Raw genomic sequence first — 17,517 nt, forward strand, 5'->3', positions numbered from 1 at the left:
GTTTAGTGGTTTTTTTTTTCAACATAAATGATTCTCTGAGTCTATGAAAGAAAGCAAAATAGCTGCCTTTATGAGGCACTCTATCTTGTTGGTACAGACACTGCTCTCAGAATTATCTTCCAAATCCAGGTATTCCATGGATGGTGGCAGTGAGTACCCAGTACCTTTACTTGCATGAAGGAAGACAAGCAGGGGCCTGGACAGCACTCAGGTCAGCCCTTACTCATAAAGCTGAGAGAGACTGAAGATAACCAACTGAAACATAAAGAAAAGGACAGAAAAGTGAGACCAGTTCCTTGTATGCTCAATCAAAAAGATGTAATTCTACATCCAGGGAGGAGTGACGCTGGTCTGTGCTGAAGGAAGCAACTGATTTGAAAATTAAGAATGCCAAGAAATACGTAAACATTCATGGAATGTGTGCTGGAAAGGGTAAAACCTGGTATGAGAAGATAATGAAGTCGTGCAACAATTCATGAGAAGAAGATTTAGAATTCAAAAATAAAATAACTGCAGTAGTGTTACTGCCTATTTGCAAATTAAGATGTTAAGCCTCTTAATAATAATGCAGAAAAGGCAGAAGCTTCCAACTAAAATTTCTACTTCCCAGCTGAAAAGGTGTATTGTGTGAGGAAGTCTTTTCCAACCCAAGAGCAACTGAAAAGGCAAAGCATTACTAGAAATAACTGTTAATAAACAGCATATATTTAATTTAAAGATAGCTGACCCAGGATATCTTTACGTAACTGGAAATGCCAATAGATTTTGGGAAGATCTAACTCTCACACTACAGAAGGGAAACTAGAATGAATTAGATATAAATACAGACCAATTTCCCAGTATCCAAACTATGCTGCAGAATTTAAAGGTTCAACATGTAATTACCACCAATCAACATACTTAATGAGAAACAGCTTTAGTACTTTTGTAGGACGTCATCCCAGTGAGACAAACATCTGAACTCATACTTAGCGTGATCCTATGTCCATAACGCACACACCAGGTACACAAACTGGCAACGTTCAACAAGAAGCTCCCCCCCCGGCTGCCAGTCAAGTGAGTTTTAGGGAGGCTGCAGAGATTTGCGATAGGACCAACATGCTTTGATGCTCTAATAAAACCATGCAAACACGAAGCTGGGCAAAGCCCACACAGAGCCAGAGTAATGCAAAACTCAAACCATTCTCTGCATCTGTGACTAGAGAGGATCCATTTGTTTAGGCTATCAAAAAGTACTTGCACAGAAATAGAGCACATGTTCACACATTTCAATAATGACAGCTTATTATGATTAATAAGTACCCATACAAGCGGTAGATTTGCACTCTACTACTATGTTTACAACTAGGCAAACTCTTGAACGAAGAACTGAGCTCAGGCTGACTGAAAGATATTTAGTGTGATGCTAGATAACTTAGTTTTAAGACCTGTAATATTAGATCATCTAATGGAATTAGTCCCCTTTGACCATAAGGTGTCAGAAAGTCATGTCATATTTTCCCCAAGCAGCCTGTTTGCAAATGGGCATCTCCACTTACAAAGGAAAAGACAATGCAAATAGCATGGAAGTAGCCAGGTTATAAAGAACAGTGTTCTACAACTGCATATAGATCACCCCTGTAGTACTTGCCATCATGAGCTGACCTCTGGGAATTAAGCCTCCATTTCCACTGTGCTGGTTACAGTCCTCAGTCTGAGACAAGACCATCCCGTCTCAACACACAGGAAAAAATGCCCAGTGCATTGTAAAAGGGACAGAGGGGATGGTTCTTGAGTAAAGGGGCTATTACCAGTGAACCACTGTGTGCAACCAGTGACCTACTGATCTCCTCAGAGATGGCTCTCTTTTGATGAATGGTGTCCAGGTTCATGAGCTGCAAAGCTCTTTCAACACTTTTACAACACTACATAAATGTTTACATTTATACAGAAGTCCAAGCCCTTCTAAACCCCAGTAAGATCCTGAATACCAATTTCACATCACTATACCTGCATTTATACTTGCACAGTGTAAATATCATTAAAAATCACACAGACATTGAGAAGTAACAGCTCCATAATCTGAGTTGCAGCATAGTGTTTATTTACATTATATCACTCAGAAAATTCCACCACAAGCATGACAGAATCAAGAAGCTTCACAACAAATCCAGCTGAGATTTTTTTCTGTACATTATATTTTTCAACAACGAGAAATATTTTATTAGCAATACGGACACATTTAAATATTAAAAATCTATACAACGTCCTTTTCTCTCCCAGTCTCCGAAACGTGTAGGTTCAGGGCCTCTAGGTCCACCCCTCTCTTTTGTAGTAGGATTGATTCCATCAGGGAATTCTAAAATAACAAGGAAAGTTCATTAAAATTCCTATAATGTTGACAAATATAAAGATGTCACCATTTATGACGTCTGGCTCTTAGTTTCATTTTCAAATACAAAATCAATTCTCTTTCATTTTTAAAGGCAACCTTGAGTTAAGCATTTCCCAGTACTACAAAAGTAATTTCATTTTTTTTTACTACAGTCAGCAATATGTATGATCATATTCAGTTATGGAAATAAAAAAGCAACTCAATGTCCAGAGGCATTAAAGCAAAACAATTTCTCATGAGTTCATGATCAGAATTTGTATCATTCAGGCATACTGCACAGAGGTTCACTACATCTAAGACCTCAGGCCACCTTCTGTTTGTTTAGGTCTCTAATTTTAAGCATTTGTTTTAAATTTCACTTGAATTTTAGTCAAGATTCTATTATTCTTGTATTTAAACCTGTCTTTCCCGGATGCTGGTATGTTTTTCAAGAAATGGCGTTTTGATATTCATCAACATCAGGCTAGAAACTGGACCTTTTTTACCTTCTAAAACTTAACTTAAGCTCACTAAGTCACTGTGATGTCCTCTCAGGAGAGGGAGACTCTTTTTCAGTGGGGTACAAAGGGACTTTCATCTCTCTCTGGTAAGTGACATGCCAAGTTTACACATGACCAGTGCTTCTTCATAGAATGGGTTGGAAAGGGACATTTAAGGCCACCTAGTTCCAACTCCCCTGCCATGGACAGGGATGCCACCCACTAGGTCATGTTGCTCAGGGCCCTATCCAGCCTGGGCTTGAACACTTCCAAGTATAGCTCACACACAACTTCTCTGGGCAACCTGCTGTGCTTCACCACTCTCTGAGTAAAGAATTTCTTCCTAACATGTAATCTAAACTTGCCCTCTTTCAGTTTAGAATCCCTTATCCTGTCACTATCTGCTTGTATGAAGAGTTCCTCTCCCTCTGTGTTATAAGCCCCCTTCAGGTACTGGAAGGCCACAGTGAGGTCTCCTGAAAAGCCTTCTCTTCTCCATGCTGAACAACCCCAACTCTCTCAGCCTGTCTTCATAGAAGAAGTGCTCCAGCCCTCCAGTCATCTTTGTGTCCCTCCTCTGGACCCACACAATCAGGTCCATGTCCTTCCTATGCTGAGGACCTCAGAGCTGTACGCAGCACTCCAGGTGGGGTCTCACAAGGGCAAAGTAGAGGGGGAGAACCACCTCCTTCGACCTGCTGGCCGCGCTGCTTCTGATGCAGCCCAGGCTATGGGCTGCCCATTCCAGCTTTTCATCCATCAGAACCCCCTATCCTGCTACAAAAGAAAAGTATTCTGCTAGCTTACGCCACTTTCTCAAACACCACAGAGCTTTCTGCACATTGGTCAATGTGCTTACACGACTCAGTGCTCCCTTACTCAGGGTTGTCTCTTAAAAATAGTTAACTTGGGCCACAAATCCACAAAGTACTTGTTGGCACAGCACCATCCCAGGCTGAGTGTTTTCTCATCCTGCACTAGATTGCAGGGCTCCATGAAGCTCACGGTACCCCACATGTCCCTTGCCATGCTGATTTTCCAGAGCCTCCCACATATATATGTAGCTTGGGACTCCCTCAGTCATACCCCTAACTCAGCCCCCGTGGACAACACAACTAATGAGAAGCAGGGTGGAAAATCAGAAAAGACAACAGAAATCCCGAAGAGCAGAGAAAAAGAACAGTGACGGAGGGAGACTCATGGAGCTAGAGGCTACACAGGATGACATACTGGGACGCCTGTTTAAAAACTGATGCACATCAGGATAGGAAATGTCAGTATTGGAACACCTCTAGCAGTACAAGGAACACAAATGCATGTAAACTTATTTTGTAGATGTCATCATCCCAATACCCAAGTACTACTGATGTGCTGACAGCGGATACAGATGCTCAAAAGATTTCTCCATGAGAGCTACACAGCAGTAGGAATTCGAACAGGCAGCCTAAACTCTTAGTTTTTTCCTAATAATACAATAGGCAATTTGCAAACTATTGCCAGTGTTATATGTAAAAAATACACAGGTACAACTCAATTTAAAGGCAAAAGAGACCTTGAGTCTTGCTCTAAGCCTAGAACACCTAAGCAAAAAGCAAAAGATATTGATTACGCATTTGTTTTAAATGAAGCAGTGATGGTATTTATTTTCTTGGGAAAAAAAAGACAAGAATTAAATAGCTGCTTACATAGTAACTCCACCTCTGACTCAGTTCTCAAGTGAGTCACAATCTGAAACTGAGTGCAACCCTTTTGGAGATGATTCCATAATACAATAATGATGATACTATAATACAATAATATAACTGCAAACTTGCAGAGAAATTTATGAAACAAGAAGTACAAGTAGCTTTTCACCATGATGCAGCTTCCCCAAGTGCTGTGGAGGCCTCAGGAATCTGGGAAATACACCCTTGAATTGGAGATCTCTTTTTAGTACATCTGCACAAAAACTGCCCCTATTCTGTGCCATTTTACCCTGCATGGAGAAAGGGTAATTCTGTGGAAGAGTATCTGAGGATTTTGGATATGAAATTAAAGATTTGAAGGTGGAAAAATAAGAACAGTTTCTTAAATGAATGTCAGGAATGATTCATCTTTATGCTGCTATCGTTCAACTCTGCTGGCCTTATGGAAACAAACAAGGGGCACATCCTCAGGGACTGAACTGTGGATGGCACTGGCTCACTCAGATATTGAATATGGAGTCCCAGACAGACGTGACAGCTACACATCTGTACAGCTAATTTTCTGGAAGCGTGTGGCAATGTGCTCGTGAAACAGTGTCACATTCAGTTCTGGAAAATGATGTTATTTATCCAAGCAGACTACATCCCAAGAACTGAAGCAATTACCAGCTCTGTACAGAAGTGCCCTTTAATGCGTTTGAAGTATTTACCGAAGGAATGTCTACAGCAGAAGGAAATTCTGCTTCCAACAGGCACTCTGCTGCTTCCTTTTGGAGATTATGAATCAGTCTGTATTTCTTTTCCCCAGGATGTCAGTGCTTTCAGACCTGGCTTTCTGTTTACATATAAAGGCACAATATGCTGTGAATATAGAAGAATGAGAAGATATTTCATCAACCTGTTAACGTCTAATTCAAGAAGATTTATGTTGGGCAGAAGAAACTTGTGTTTAATTTGTTGCAAATAGTTGCAAGTTATTCTTTGCACTGTATCTTTTTAAGTTCTTGCATAAGAAATACTTTTTTTTTAAATAAAAACAGTGAAAAACAAACCCCACACAGAGCACTGTGTCCAGCTCTGGGGCCTCCAACACAAGGAAGATGTGGACCTGTTGGAACCAGTCCAGAAAAGGCCACCAAGATGATCAGAGGGCTGGAACACCTTCCCTGTGCAGACAGGCTGAGAGAGCTGGAGCTGTTCAGCCTGGGGAAGAGGCAGCTTTGGGCAGACCTTATTGCAGCCTTTCAGTACCTACAGAGGACCTATAAAAAACAGCTGGAGAGTGACTTTTTACAAGGACAGGGGGGAATGGCTTTAAACTGAGAGAGGGCAGGTTTAGATATTATGTAGAATTTTTTTACTGTGAGACTGGTGAGGCACTGGAACAGGTTGTGCAGAGAGGCTGGGGATGCTCCATCTCTGGAAGCGCTCAAGGCCAAGTTGACTGAGGCTCTGAGCAATCTGGTCTAGTGAAAGGTGTCCCTGCCCATGACAAGGGCTTGGAACTTGATGATCTTTAAGGTCCCTTCCAACCCAAACCATTCTGTGACTCTTTAGTAATTTTGTCATCTGGATACTGATATATTAAAAATCTTGTTCTAGAGACCTCAAAATAGATAAACATGGGTTATCACTACTGATGAAGAGTAGCAGAACATCACACTACAGTGAATTAGATAAAGCATGAGTGCTTTTGATTAAGAGAAGATGACTAATTAAAAAGAAGGGAGAAAGAGATTCTGTTGTTCTTCCATCTGACTAAAAAGTGCATGCTCCTAGTGAATTCAGCAGTGATGCATCTCTGCCTCAATCTTGTCAGGTTCTCTACATGCAGTCCCACTGAGGTCACTGGAATGCAACACAAATAGCACTTTGTTAGGTCTTCCCAGACCCCAGTGAGCAGCTTAGTAAACTCACTATCTGTTGTTGCTTTTCAAAACACTGTCTGCAAGACTAACAGAAAGTCGGGCCACAAAATGCAGAATGAATAAGAAATATTTTGTGGACTAAGAAATAGAATAGGCTTTTTGAATAATAAAAAGTAGCCAGTGCCCTCGTGAGTTTACTGCCACTATTTACAGCTGTACTATTACAGACCAATACCAACTACATTTCTCAGAATCATGCAATGGTTTATGGTGGAAGGCACCTTTTGCAGGCACTTGGCCCCAACCCTGCATAAGAACCCAAGCAAATCTGAATATCTCCAAGAGGAGAGGAATCATAGGTTCCCTGGGTGACTTGTTACAATGTTTGACCACCTTTGCTCTGAAGATTTTTTCTCTCATACTCCATTTCCTGCAACTTGTTACTCTCTCCCATTGTCCTGTTTTTTTGCAGAACCATTAAGGTTAGAAAGTGTTTCTGAGGAGTACTGAATTCCAGTCATTTTCTTCAACTGACATCAGCACAGCACCTCACAGTCTTGCCTTTAAAACAGCTTTCAATTTTGTAAAACATGACTGTAGTAGTTTAGTCTAGGCCTTCCTTGGTGACCAGTTTGTAACCAAGGAAGTGCCCAGATTTACCTGGTATTCCCTACGATTTTTACGTAAGCCAGGATATAAGAAGAAAGGAGGAGAGGCCTTCGCCCCTCTTTCCTTCCAGCAGCTTCAGAGGTGCAGGTTCCCTGCTGTTGAGTCTGTCATGTTGGGGAGTGAGGCCTGGTAAGGCCCTGCCGACCTTGGGAGACGGAGGTTGCCGGTGATCGTTCCAGCGCAACTTTCTGTTGTCCCAAGGGGAGTAGTAAGATATCCCTTTGCTAATTCTTTTAGTTGCTAGATATTGGGCTATTGATCGTGTATATTTTATTTTGGTTTTGTTCCTTTTTTTCCTTCCCCCTCCCCCTTCCCTTTCCCTTTTCCTTCTGAAATTGTATATATATTTCAATTGTATATAACTGTAATATAAGTGTAAATATATTTATATATATTGCTTTAGCTGTCTCTCTCTCATTTCAGTTCTCTTGGTTTTTTTTCTTTTCCCTTGGTTTGGGAGGCAGGGGGAGTTTTTGTGGTGAGGTTTAGAGACTTGGCAGGGAGCCAGCTTCAAACCATATCAATGACTTACTTTCCAGGGGTTCCCTCTCTATACTGGATTCTTCCGGTTCATCAAATCGGCCTACTGGTAACTTCGGTTTCTTAAGTGGTTGCTTAGTAGGTTCAGATCTTCCTTCTGGCTTAGAGCTGGAGCTGCTCCACAAGTTGTAAAGAAGTGATGGCTCTATCAAGCAAATGGAACATGTGTCATAAATGTGAGAGTTTAACACCAAGTAACTCTATGACTGTTCAAAGCACCTCTGAAAAAACCCTACTTCAGAAACTAGGGAGTGGAGGACAGGAAAACAAACCCTAAAATTTATTTAACATTCAACTCATGATGACCTAAGAAATCAGCACAGATAATTATTTTTGGTCCTAGAAACATATGTAGGCAAAACTGTGTTAGTTGCATAACTTAGTTCACATAAACAGTGTATTTTAAACTGCTTGAACTTACCTTCGCTGTTACCTTCTTGTATTTTAGACTCTAAATAATAATTATGCTACCATAGACCAGTACATTCTGCTTTCTGGGAAAAGTCTTAACCTCCCCCAAGAAACCTGCTGATTTCCACATCTTGGCTCTTTTCCAGCAGCTTTTTAGTCAGAAAAGGCTTCTGCTTTCTCAAAGGAAAGTAAAATAAACGTTGTTCCCTTAGTAACAGGTTTTCCAGAATGTCGGCAGAGGATAGCTGGGCTTCCCTTAGGATGGTAAAATAATTCAGCTGGTAGTCAAAAGCAGGACAAACTTTGAGCACATTAAAGTTCAATTGTATAACTGCATGCAAATGCTTTAATTAGAAGCATAAACTTTTTTCCTTAAAGTCCTACTAACATTTTGGTTAAAAAGCCAAGTGTCCACAGTGAGCATAAACAATCCTCTAAAAATATTTTGGTTATGGACAGATACCTAAAGCAACTCTGACTTAAGAAGGAACATTCAAACAGAAATCCTCCCTGTACCAGCTGGGTGCAAAGTACCTGAAATAAATATTATTCCATCTTGCTGAGGAGATTTAATCAGGAAACCTTCTCAAGCAGCATGAATTTGACTCACCTAAATATACACCAACCAACAACCCACCTGTATTCCCAGAATCAGCACACTCATTCACTCATTTTAAAATACCACGGCTTTAACATTAGACCCTAGAGCCACGTAAACTGTATTATGTCTACCAACTGCTGCCAATGCCCCAAAGGAGTATTATTTTTTTTAGTTTAAGAATGACATAACAAACTATCAACAGTAAAGTATCTAATCTGTTGCAAACACTGGATTTTTCTACTCCTGTCATTCTTCAGCAAGCTGAAAAAGCAGCTTGCTAGAAAATTAAATTATAGCTGGTATTTTAGTCCAAATTCAAACAAAAGTCAGATTAAGATACTGGTATGAAATCAATTATCTCAATCACCAGAGAAGAGGCAAAATCAATTTTCCTATTTGCAATACTTTATATTCTTGACCAAAATACACTCTTCTTGACAGAGAAGCAACAGAAGTTCAACATTAAATACCTCTGAAAAAGATGGGATGAACTATCATCAGTTGATACCACATTCTTTGATCTTTGATTCCCTTACAGGCTGCCACAAAGCCCTCCCATTTATTAAGTGTATATACAAGTTACACAATGATATAGCTGAATTTGAAAATTCCAAGTCTTTAAAGCTGCTGCACTGCCAGCGTCTGCAATATCCTGTCTTTTGAAGTGGTCTACAGACCATGATTTATCATAACAAAGCCATCCGTGGAGTGGAAGCTGGGCACACATCAGGATGCTCAGGACATTAGAGCATCAGCCAAATCTTGCCATGAACCCAACAGAGCACAAATACCTAACAACGTTTTTTCCCAGTTCTTCCATTAACATATAGTGTACTGATTTGTTTCATAAGTATTGTAACAGCAGCATCACAGAACCACAGCTTTTGCTAGAGAGGGAAGCAGCCCGACCAGCAGCTCCACAGCTGAGGCCTGTGGGACAGGCTCTGTTATCCAGGCTGCCTTATTTCTCTACAAACAAACCACACGAACCTCCTCAGGTGAAGGGCACGAACCAGTAACTTCCAAGGCCACAGTAAGTTCCCTCCAGCTATTCTACAAACATTAACCCACTGTTTAACATTTCACTACCGTTAAAAAGTTCGGAGCAACGACAGAGCAAGAAAACCTGCGTAATAACAGATATACCCGATAGCAGGCTTGCGATACAGGGGAGAATATTAATTAATTAATATCCGGGGGGTGGGGTAGGAGGACAGCAGACGAGCTGTGGGGAAATGGAGGGTGCGGGGAAAGCTGTGGGACCTCACAGAGACCCTCTGAGACCTCCCGGGCTGACGAGGCAGGGGTGTCACAGCTGCCCCCCCGCCGCCATCTTGGGCGCCTCCCAGCCCCCAGCGCCGGCAGCTCCGGGCGGCGCCGTCCTCTCCCCTCAACCGCCCCTCCTGCGGGAGGAAAGGGCTGAAGGGAGCGAGAAGCCCCTTCGGCACGGCGGGCCCTCGCCCTCCGCCCTCTTACTCGCTGCGCTGGGGCGCTCCGCGCAGCAGCCGCAGAGCCATGGCCGGGCCGGGAGCGGGGCGGGCCGGGGAGGCAGGCGGCCGCGCAGGCGCCGGAGGCGGCGGCCCCAGGCGAGAAGTGCGGCTGCCGAGAGGGAGGAGGGTCCGGGCAGCGGAGCCGCACCGGCCTCGCCAACCACCCCGCTCCTGGGCTTCGACGAACGGCGCCTGGGGAGGCACGGCCCCGAAGAAGGCAGCTTCGGACTCATGAAGGTGCTCGGGAAATCAGCTGTAACTCCTCTCTCCCCGCCCTCCCCCGCAAACCTTTGGCATCCTCTCTCTCCTCTGCAATGAAAGAGTTTTAGCGCTGAAAGGACCCATTTCCCCTCTTCCCTCCCAACCCCCATGTGTAGTACAATCCTGCTAGTTTTGGTTTGGTTTTGTTTTAATAGTACAAACACATTGCTGAAAAAGGCAGCCTAAGACGTGAAGGAATTTTGGCTGATTCCATAGTGACACATGGACCCAGTGTTCGTCCTTACAAATTAAAGGCCGTATAACTTCAAGGTTACAAAAATTATTTAAATATTAAATGCTTTATTAACTCAACACATAAACTTTATCTCCCTCTGTCCAGTATACCAGCTGATTCATTTTCTGCACTCAAACAGGCAATATTCACCCTTCCAGCAAGAAAGTAGTAAGAAGTTGAGCCACCAACCCCTGCCGGACCAGAGGACTTTGGATGGCACCTTTTCAGTTTTCCAGTTTAACCAGGGAAGGTGCTTTTAACACTCTATTTCAGTATAACCCTAACCCTGGGACAAGTAACACCCGTGCTCATGGAGTGGAGGTCCAGCCAATTAGCCACATTTAATGATATGAATATGGCAACAATGAATATTGCTTTTTGTCACTGTTCAAACTTCTCCAGGTAACCTTTTCCTTCTGTAAAACAGAAATCGAACCCCTCTGTCCACAGGTACTAAACTGCAGAAAATAACCTGGAGATCTGAGTCTAAAATAGTATTTTGTGTTCACATCTGAAGAGTTTAAGAAAGTAAATCTCCTTGGTAATGTAAAAACAACAATGCTCCCTTGAGTTTATTGCACTACATCTGGCAATGACTACACACTGGAAGTGATTAAATATAACTGACTGCTTTATGAGTGACATTTTCTCAATCAGCTTTTTATAACATAATTAATTAGACTTTAGAGACTGAAAATAATGAGAAATCCTTTCCTTTATTCTAACAGCAAGATGCTGGGCCTCTAGATGAGAGAGAATAAAGAATGCAGAAAAAAATGCTCTTCTGCCCAAAAGGAACAAGAAAAAAACAACCCAAAAGATCTCTTTGAAGTTCAAGAACTTATAATTTAGGTGTTCAATACAGAAAAAACTCATACCAAGCTGTCTGCAGATACCAAGTAATAGTAAGCTCTGCTCCTAAACAGCTTAACACAATCCATGAAAAATCATACACACATGCATCCATCATATGCACATGCATACATGTGCAATTTCAAATGGTAAGGATGAAACAGCAGTGAAGGATTAATGAGTTACTGTTTATCCACCCAAAAATAACTTGAGGTCTTCAAAACATTTTTTTTCTTAGTCTTCATATATTGTATTGCTGTAAAAATGCAAAATTCACTTTTAACTCCTGAATTATGCATTTCTAGATCCTGTGGTTGAGGAGGCAATAAATCTGAACATTGGAAAAAACACATGTAGCATATGCCACAGGAATATTCTACTTTGTGATTGAATTCAATGTTGGTTTTTTTTTGTTCCTCTGTTTACTGATCATTTATCTCTTGCACTGGAGTTTGCCTCTTGAGGACGACACAAACAATGCTGTATTTTGCTTTGCTTTTCTAAAAAGTGGGAAGTAAAAGATGTATAGGTACCACAAGCCCTGCAGCAGGTCAATTCAGATGAGCCAAATGTAATGGCCACAGGGCTATCTGGAATCCACCACAACCAGCACTGCCCCAGGCAGCAAGTGTTCTGATACTGCCTATATGCCCACTCTTCCTCTCAGACCCCGTCAAGAAGCTTGATTATCTGAACACCACACCTGGTCAGGGCTGGGCAAATAAAACTGGCTTGGAATCAAGGGGTTTTGTGGTTACAGAGTAAGTTTTCTGTGAATGTGAAATCTCTTGGGTATGCTGTAAAGCCTGGTGATTTCCTTTATAACATGAGCTCTTTTTCCAAAGCAGTAGCAATTGCTAGATCTACAGGACCAGAAAGATTAATTCTGATGGAAGATTCAAACACAAACAAAGGAAGTAATTTATATATACTACATGCAAACCGAAGTTCAGACACTATCTCATTTTATGTAGTGACCTCCTAATAATATCACAGAGAGCTCTGTGAAATAACAGTAGCAGCCTACTGCCTTCATGGAACAAGAGACTGGCAGTTTTCTAAAGCCAGGTCGACCTCAATTCTTACCTCTCATTCTGTAAACAGAATAATTCTTCAAGGACCTGTAGGATACCTGCATAAGGTGAGGTCACTATCACTACGGGAAGATGAAGCCCTGATTCAAAGAGAAGACTGATGAGATGGAGCACTTTATAGCTGCTGCTGCATCAGATGACACAATTAGGTATATATGAGTCTGTATTTCTGTCAAGGAAGAAGGCAGAAATATGCAGGAGTAGGGGGAACATGCCACACAACACATGCACAATTGTCCAAAACATCCAAGAGTGCATGTGTTGCTCAGAGACCAAGTGTACCATACAGTCTGTAAGAGCAAATATGAACTTCATATGCTTCGAGGACGTGCTGGGCTACCAGACCACATATGGACTGCACTGGGCAATACAAGTGAGGGGAGAAAAAATGAATTTAGTGTTCTCTTAATTTGCCCTGTTCCTTGATAAACTTACATGCGAATATCATATGATTTCCTGCACCGTCTGTTCTCCTCAAAGAACAAACCTAATTCAAGCTTCCATAAGTGGATGGGATCTACTATTAAAGAAAAAAAAAAGACTGTTTCTGCCAGGATATTTCTGCTTTGCTGATCACAAAAGCATGCTTTATATTTTCAGATTTCCAGAGACAGAAAGGAAGATAGACATTTTTCAACAGTGACAGAACCATCTAAATACTTGTGTACTAAGAGCAGTTTAACCTCCTCATTGTAAATAAGGAATATTTTGTAGCTTTAGTGCCCTTAAATGGATATTCAAAGTTTAGCCACTAGCCAACTACTATAATACTCTTAAATAAAAGACAGTTGAGATACCAGAACATAATTTAAACATTTAGAACTAGTAGTACCATTATAATACAAAATTATTAATAAAAATAGACATTTTTATAGTGAGAATGTATTTAAGACATCTTTGTGTCAGAAGGAGTTGCCTAACACAACTCTAATAAAGTACTCTTTACAGCGTGTACATTGCTGAACTGTAGATACTCATTTGAGCATCCTGTATGCTACAGGCAAAAAAACCCCCCATATATTACAAAGACTATTATACAACAAACCATATCAAATGCAAAATCACTTCATTATAAACTATTATTGCTATATTCATTTCAAAAGTACAAAATTATTAATTATATACAAAAAAGCCTCCCCAGAATTTTGGTAATTAGCATAACATTTCAGTTTCTTTAATTGCTTCCATTAGAGTAATTTGTTCATTTTATTAACACCAGATGCAATAACACAATGCTAAAAATAAACATGCATTTTACAACAAATTTATGTTTTTCAAAAAATGTTCATTACAATTAGTGTACAATTAGTGAATGCACATGTAACTCTTTTCCCCCAACCTGTAGTGAATTATTGTCTGAAACAGAGAAAAGAGAAGGAAGGAGAAACCAAACAATGCTATTCAGCACCAGTAGAAAGTCAATAGACCTTTAACATTCCTGTATATCAAAAAACATTTTATCTGTGTCACCAAACAGGTAAAGTTTACAATGTTGTCCCATTTGACGATGTACTGATTTATATTTACAATACTTTGTAGTCAATAAAATGTTTTGACAATATTTAAAAATTGCTTAAATTCACAAAAGTATTGCAGAAACTTATAATGTTTACTTATTTTAATTACATACAAGGAAGTCCATGTAAAATTGTCCATGTTCATCTGAAGAACTGACAGAGTAGGGAGCCATTTTAATAGTTTGCAAAACCCCAATTATTTGAAGGCAGCTATTGCTGAACATTCCAAAATCCTTAGTTGCCATTTGCTTCTGAAAACAAAAGTTCCAGTAATAAAATTTGTGTATGTAAACTAACATGTTTTTGAGATCAGTAGAAAATGTATTCCCACAGGCATAATATATTTAACAATGAAGATAATGCTTTTGTAGAAAACTGTTAAGCTGTAGCGAGACTCGCAGTATTGTCATTTTCAAATATCCAGTATTTTAGCAGCTCATTGTGTTTCCAGTTAAACTTCCTACGGTGCTAAAATACGACAACTGAACATGTAAGAAGACCTTATTAGAGTTTTAAAATCCAATTTATTTTTGGCATCTAAAGCCTCTGGTAAAATGTAGCCAAGTAACATTGACTTTTGTAGTCTGAGAGCCAATAACAAACCAACCAAAGTACACACTGTGCTTTAATCTCCAAATAATTAGGTACCCAAAATTAAGAAAAAGTAATAGAAAAGTAAAAAGAACAAAATAAAAAAATATTGCACAGCCACATTACCTAGAAAGTAAAGTTGATGTTAAAAAGCCCTAAGTGTGGATGATATAAATTATCTTCCATATAAAAAGTATAAATATCTCTGAAAATACAGCTTAGGCTATACTTTAACACCACGCATTATTTGAATTCGTCTGTTAATGAGGTAATAACCAAGTCTCTTACAACGCTCTTCTTACTGAAAATATTTTAGGGCAGCAACAAGAAAGAATTTTTCTAAAAATATTTCTGAATCAAGAACAGCAATGTGTGCAGCTCTCCCTATGAGAGAATCTGCTGTATTGGGTAATGCATTAATTACATTATAACGAACCAAATTACATTCCTTATTTTGAAGAACTGGCAGAAGCAGGTTCTGGATCATTTCAGCATAAATTGGTCCTGTAGAGGAAAAAAAAAGTTGTACTGTGTGAATCACCGGAAACACTAACAATTCTTTGACCTTGAACTCAAAAAAAAAAACATTCCATAGTAAGAGAGGTAACGAAATGTGTTATGCTGTGGTTCTGTTAAGGTAGAATATACAGGAAGTTTAATTTCCTCCAGAAATGTTGGACAAATAATTTTAAGCTATGTGTTTTAGTATTTGTACATTTAAAGTGAGAATGTGCTCATCAGTATTTATTACACTATGTAAAAGTTATTTATTTGCCAATATATAATGTTAGAATACAATTGTGCTAGGATGTCTCAACAGTAAATATAACTACTGACCCTCACTGAAAATGGGAAAACTACCTTTTCTTTTTGTGTTACTATTAAGCCTCGAGTAACTACAGTCCAGGGCTTGACACTACAACTTAATATCCTCAAAAATCAAAGCTGTTTGTCCTCCCTGTTCATGGAGGGAGGCTGTGTCCATCCCACCTAACTTTAAGCAAAGTCTGTAAGCTAGAAATTTATTCAGTCTCATCTCCTTCTGCATGTAATAGAACAGGACAGATCCAGAAAGCAACTCAGCTCCGACATGGATTTTCTTTCTCCATTACTACAAAGTAAGTCCAGAGTGTCTAAACACATAATAGAGGTGCCTCAGTTAACCACCCAAAATTAAATGGGATGAGACTGATAACTGTGAGGTTTTAACCTGAGTGGTTTGTTTCTTTTGCAGGATATTTATTACCTGATTGTTTATCTTTTAAAGCTGTTTTACACATCTCAATGCGAGCGGAGTGATAAGGAACATAACGATCCTGCAGAGATCCTACTAACACAATGTTTTTGAAGTAATGAAGACCTACAAGAAAAGAGAAAAACGTTTCTATTACAGTTAATCCCTCCACAATTATGACAGAATAATTAAGCATTTTACAACAAAATCTGGTACCATTTCATTACAAGATCTTGCCAAAAAAGGCAGAAAAATCAATTACAATAGGTAGAACAATAATAAAATAACAAGATGTTGGGTACCAGCCTTTCCTCTGTACATATTTAATACACGTGGGCATGACCCAATTGTAATGTTTCCCATCTAAATCAAGTAGGGTTCGAACACCCATCTTGCTTCTTAGGAATACAGTGTTTGGTTCCTGGGTGATAGAAGGGAGTCAAGCCTTCACATGGCTTAAAGAAACCTAATGATGGATAGTGCCTTGCCTTCACTGATGTTTCAGTCAACGGCTACATCAGAATTCATGCCTAGCATCTACACATACACGATACAGCCCACATAGTGCAGGTGCCTCTGTTAGGCACTGTCTCACTGTAAGGTTTAACCAGCTCCAGCAGAGGTGCAGGGTCAACCCAACACAACCCCCCAGTACAATGAAACCTTTACAACTAAACTCAGACTTCCTACTTCTTGGACAAACATGCTAATAGTAAGATGATGCAAAGGTAGGAACCCCCAGTAATGACACAGTTACAGTCCTTAAGACATTTAATTGTTATGTTTTCTCTAAAAAGGTTCAGCAGATTTCAGGTGCTGCCCATCTGCTTTAGGCCAAATACAATGGAGCACTTTAGGAAAATAGGTTGCCTTTGCCTTAGAACAGCCCCTTCTGAATATCACAGCCACCTACAGTTAAATACAAAGGTTGTTTCCTAGTTTTCAATATTTTTAACACTGCAAGTGATGAAGACTAGATCTCCAAATCAAGTGAGTTATAGAAACAATGCTAAAGAACTTTAGTATGTCAAAGAGTAGATGTATCTTCCTAGATTTCACAGAAAATGGGGAAAAAAAGTAATTTGTAAGTATATAAAAACATAGGCAAGATGTATCCAAACTAGATCCTGGTTCCAGTTCTCTTCAAACAGGAAAAAAACAACACTGCTGCAAAAGATCAGCCAAATCACTGGAGTTTTTTATTTGACATCTGATGAAAAATAACTGCAGCAAATCTTATACGAAGATGCAGTTGCCAGTTCCAAAACTTTGTACTGAGTTGAAAAGAATGAATTTGGAATAAATAGACCAAGGATAGGAATTCTCTGCAGGCTAATCTGCAATAGTTTTGCAAATTCCTTGGGAGTCTACTTATCTTGTATTGAGGGTTTTTTAATATGTGCTTTATCTAGTGAAATATCCATTAGCATTTGTAAAATGTACAAGGAAGACTTAATGACCTTTCAAGGTCCCTTCCAACCCAAACTATTCTGTGATTCTAAGTGAACTGCCTAGATCTTTCAATAAATCTGAAGAAGGAAGAGATATCCTGGGGAATGTCTAGAGGAACATCAGTCTATGTCTATCAACATTTAAATATACTCTCTTCATCCTCA

At 39.9% G+C, this 17,517-nt stretch overlaps 2 protein-coding genes across 6 annotated transcripts in view; both read right to left on the reverse strand.

Annotated features, from left to right (window-relative positions):
• Positions 1–2,038: 2,038 nt before the first annotated feature.
• Positions 2,039–10,218, reverse strand: SDHAF4 (succinate dehydrogenase complex assembly factor 4; the record flags this gene model as incomplete). The annotated part of the gene is made up of 3 exons (XM_018077802.2): positions 2,039–2,338; positions 7,608–7,760; positions 10,104–10,218. Coding segments are annotated over 3 exons (378 nt in total), but the record flags the coding sequence as incomplete, so codon positions are not given.
• A 2,897-nt stretch (positions 10,219–13,115) lies between these two features.
• FAM135A (family with sequence similarity 135 member A) overlaps positions 13,116–17,517 on the reverse strand; it is an 82,195-nt gene continuing 77,793 nt past the window's right edge. For 4 of the 5 annotated variants that reach the window (XM_029962878.1, XM_029962877.1, XM_018077948.3 and 1 more), the window contains 2 exons: positions 15,914–16,027; positions 13,116–15,171 (listed from right to left, as the gene is read on the reverse strand). In XM_029962878.1, the coding sequence (XP_029818738.1) occupies positions 14,966–15,171; positions 15,914–16,027 (320 nt within the window). In that variant the 3' untranslated portion in view covers positions 13,116–14,965. The remainder of the gene's footprint in view (positions 15,172–15,913; positions 16,028–17,517) is intronic. The other variant, XR_003916130.1, reaches the window with a different exon arrangement.

Source organism: Manacus vitellinus, unplaced genomic scaffold (assembly GCF_001715985.3).
Source record: "Manacus vitellinus isolate BGI_N305 unplaced genomic scaffold, ASM171598v3 scaffold_4_pilon, whole genome shotgun sequence".
Taxonomy (NCBI): Eukaryota; Metazoa; Chordata; class Aves; order Passeriformes; family Pipridae; genus Manacus; species Manacus vitellinus.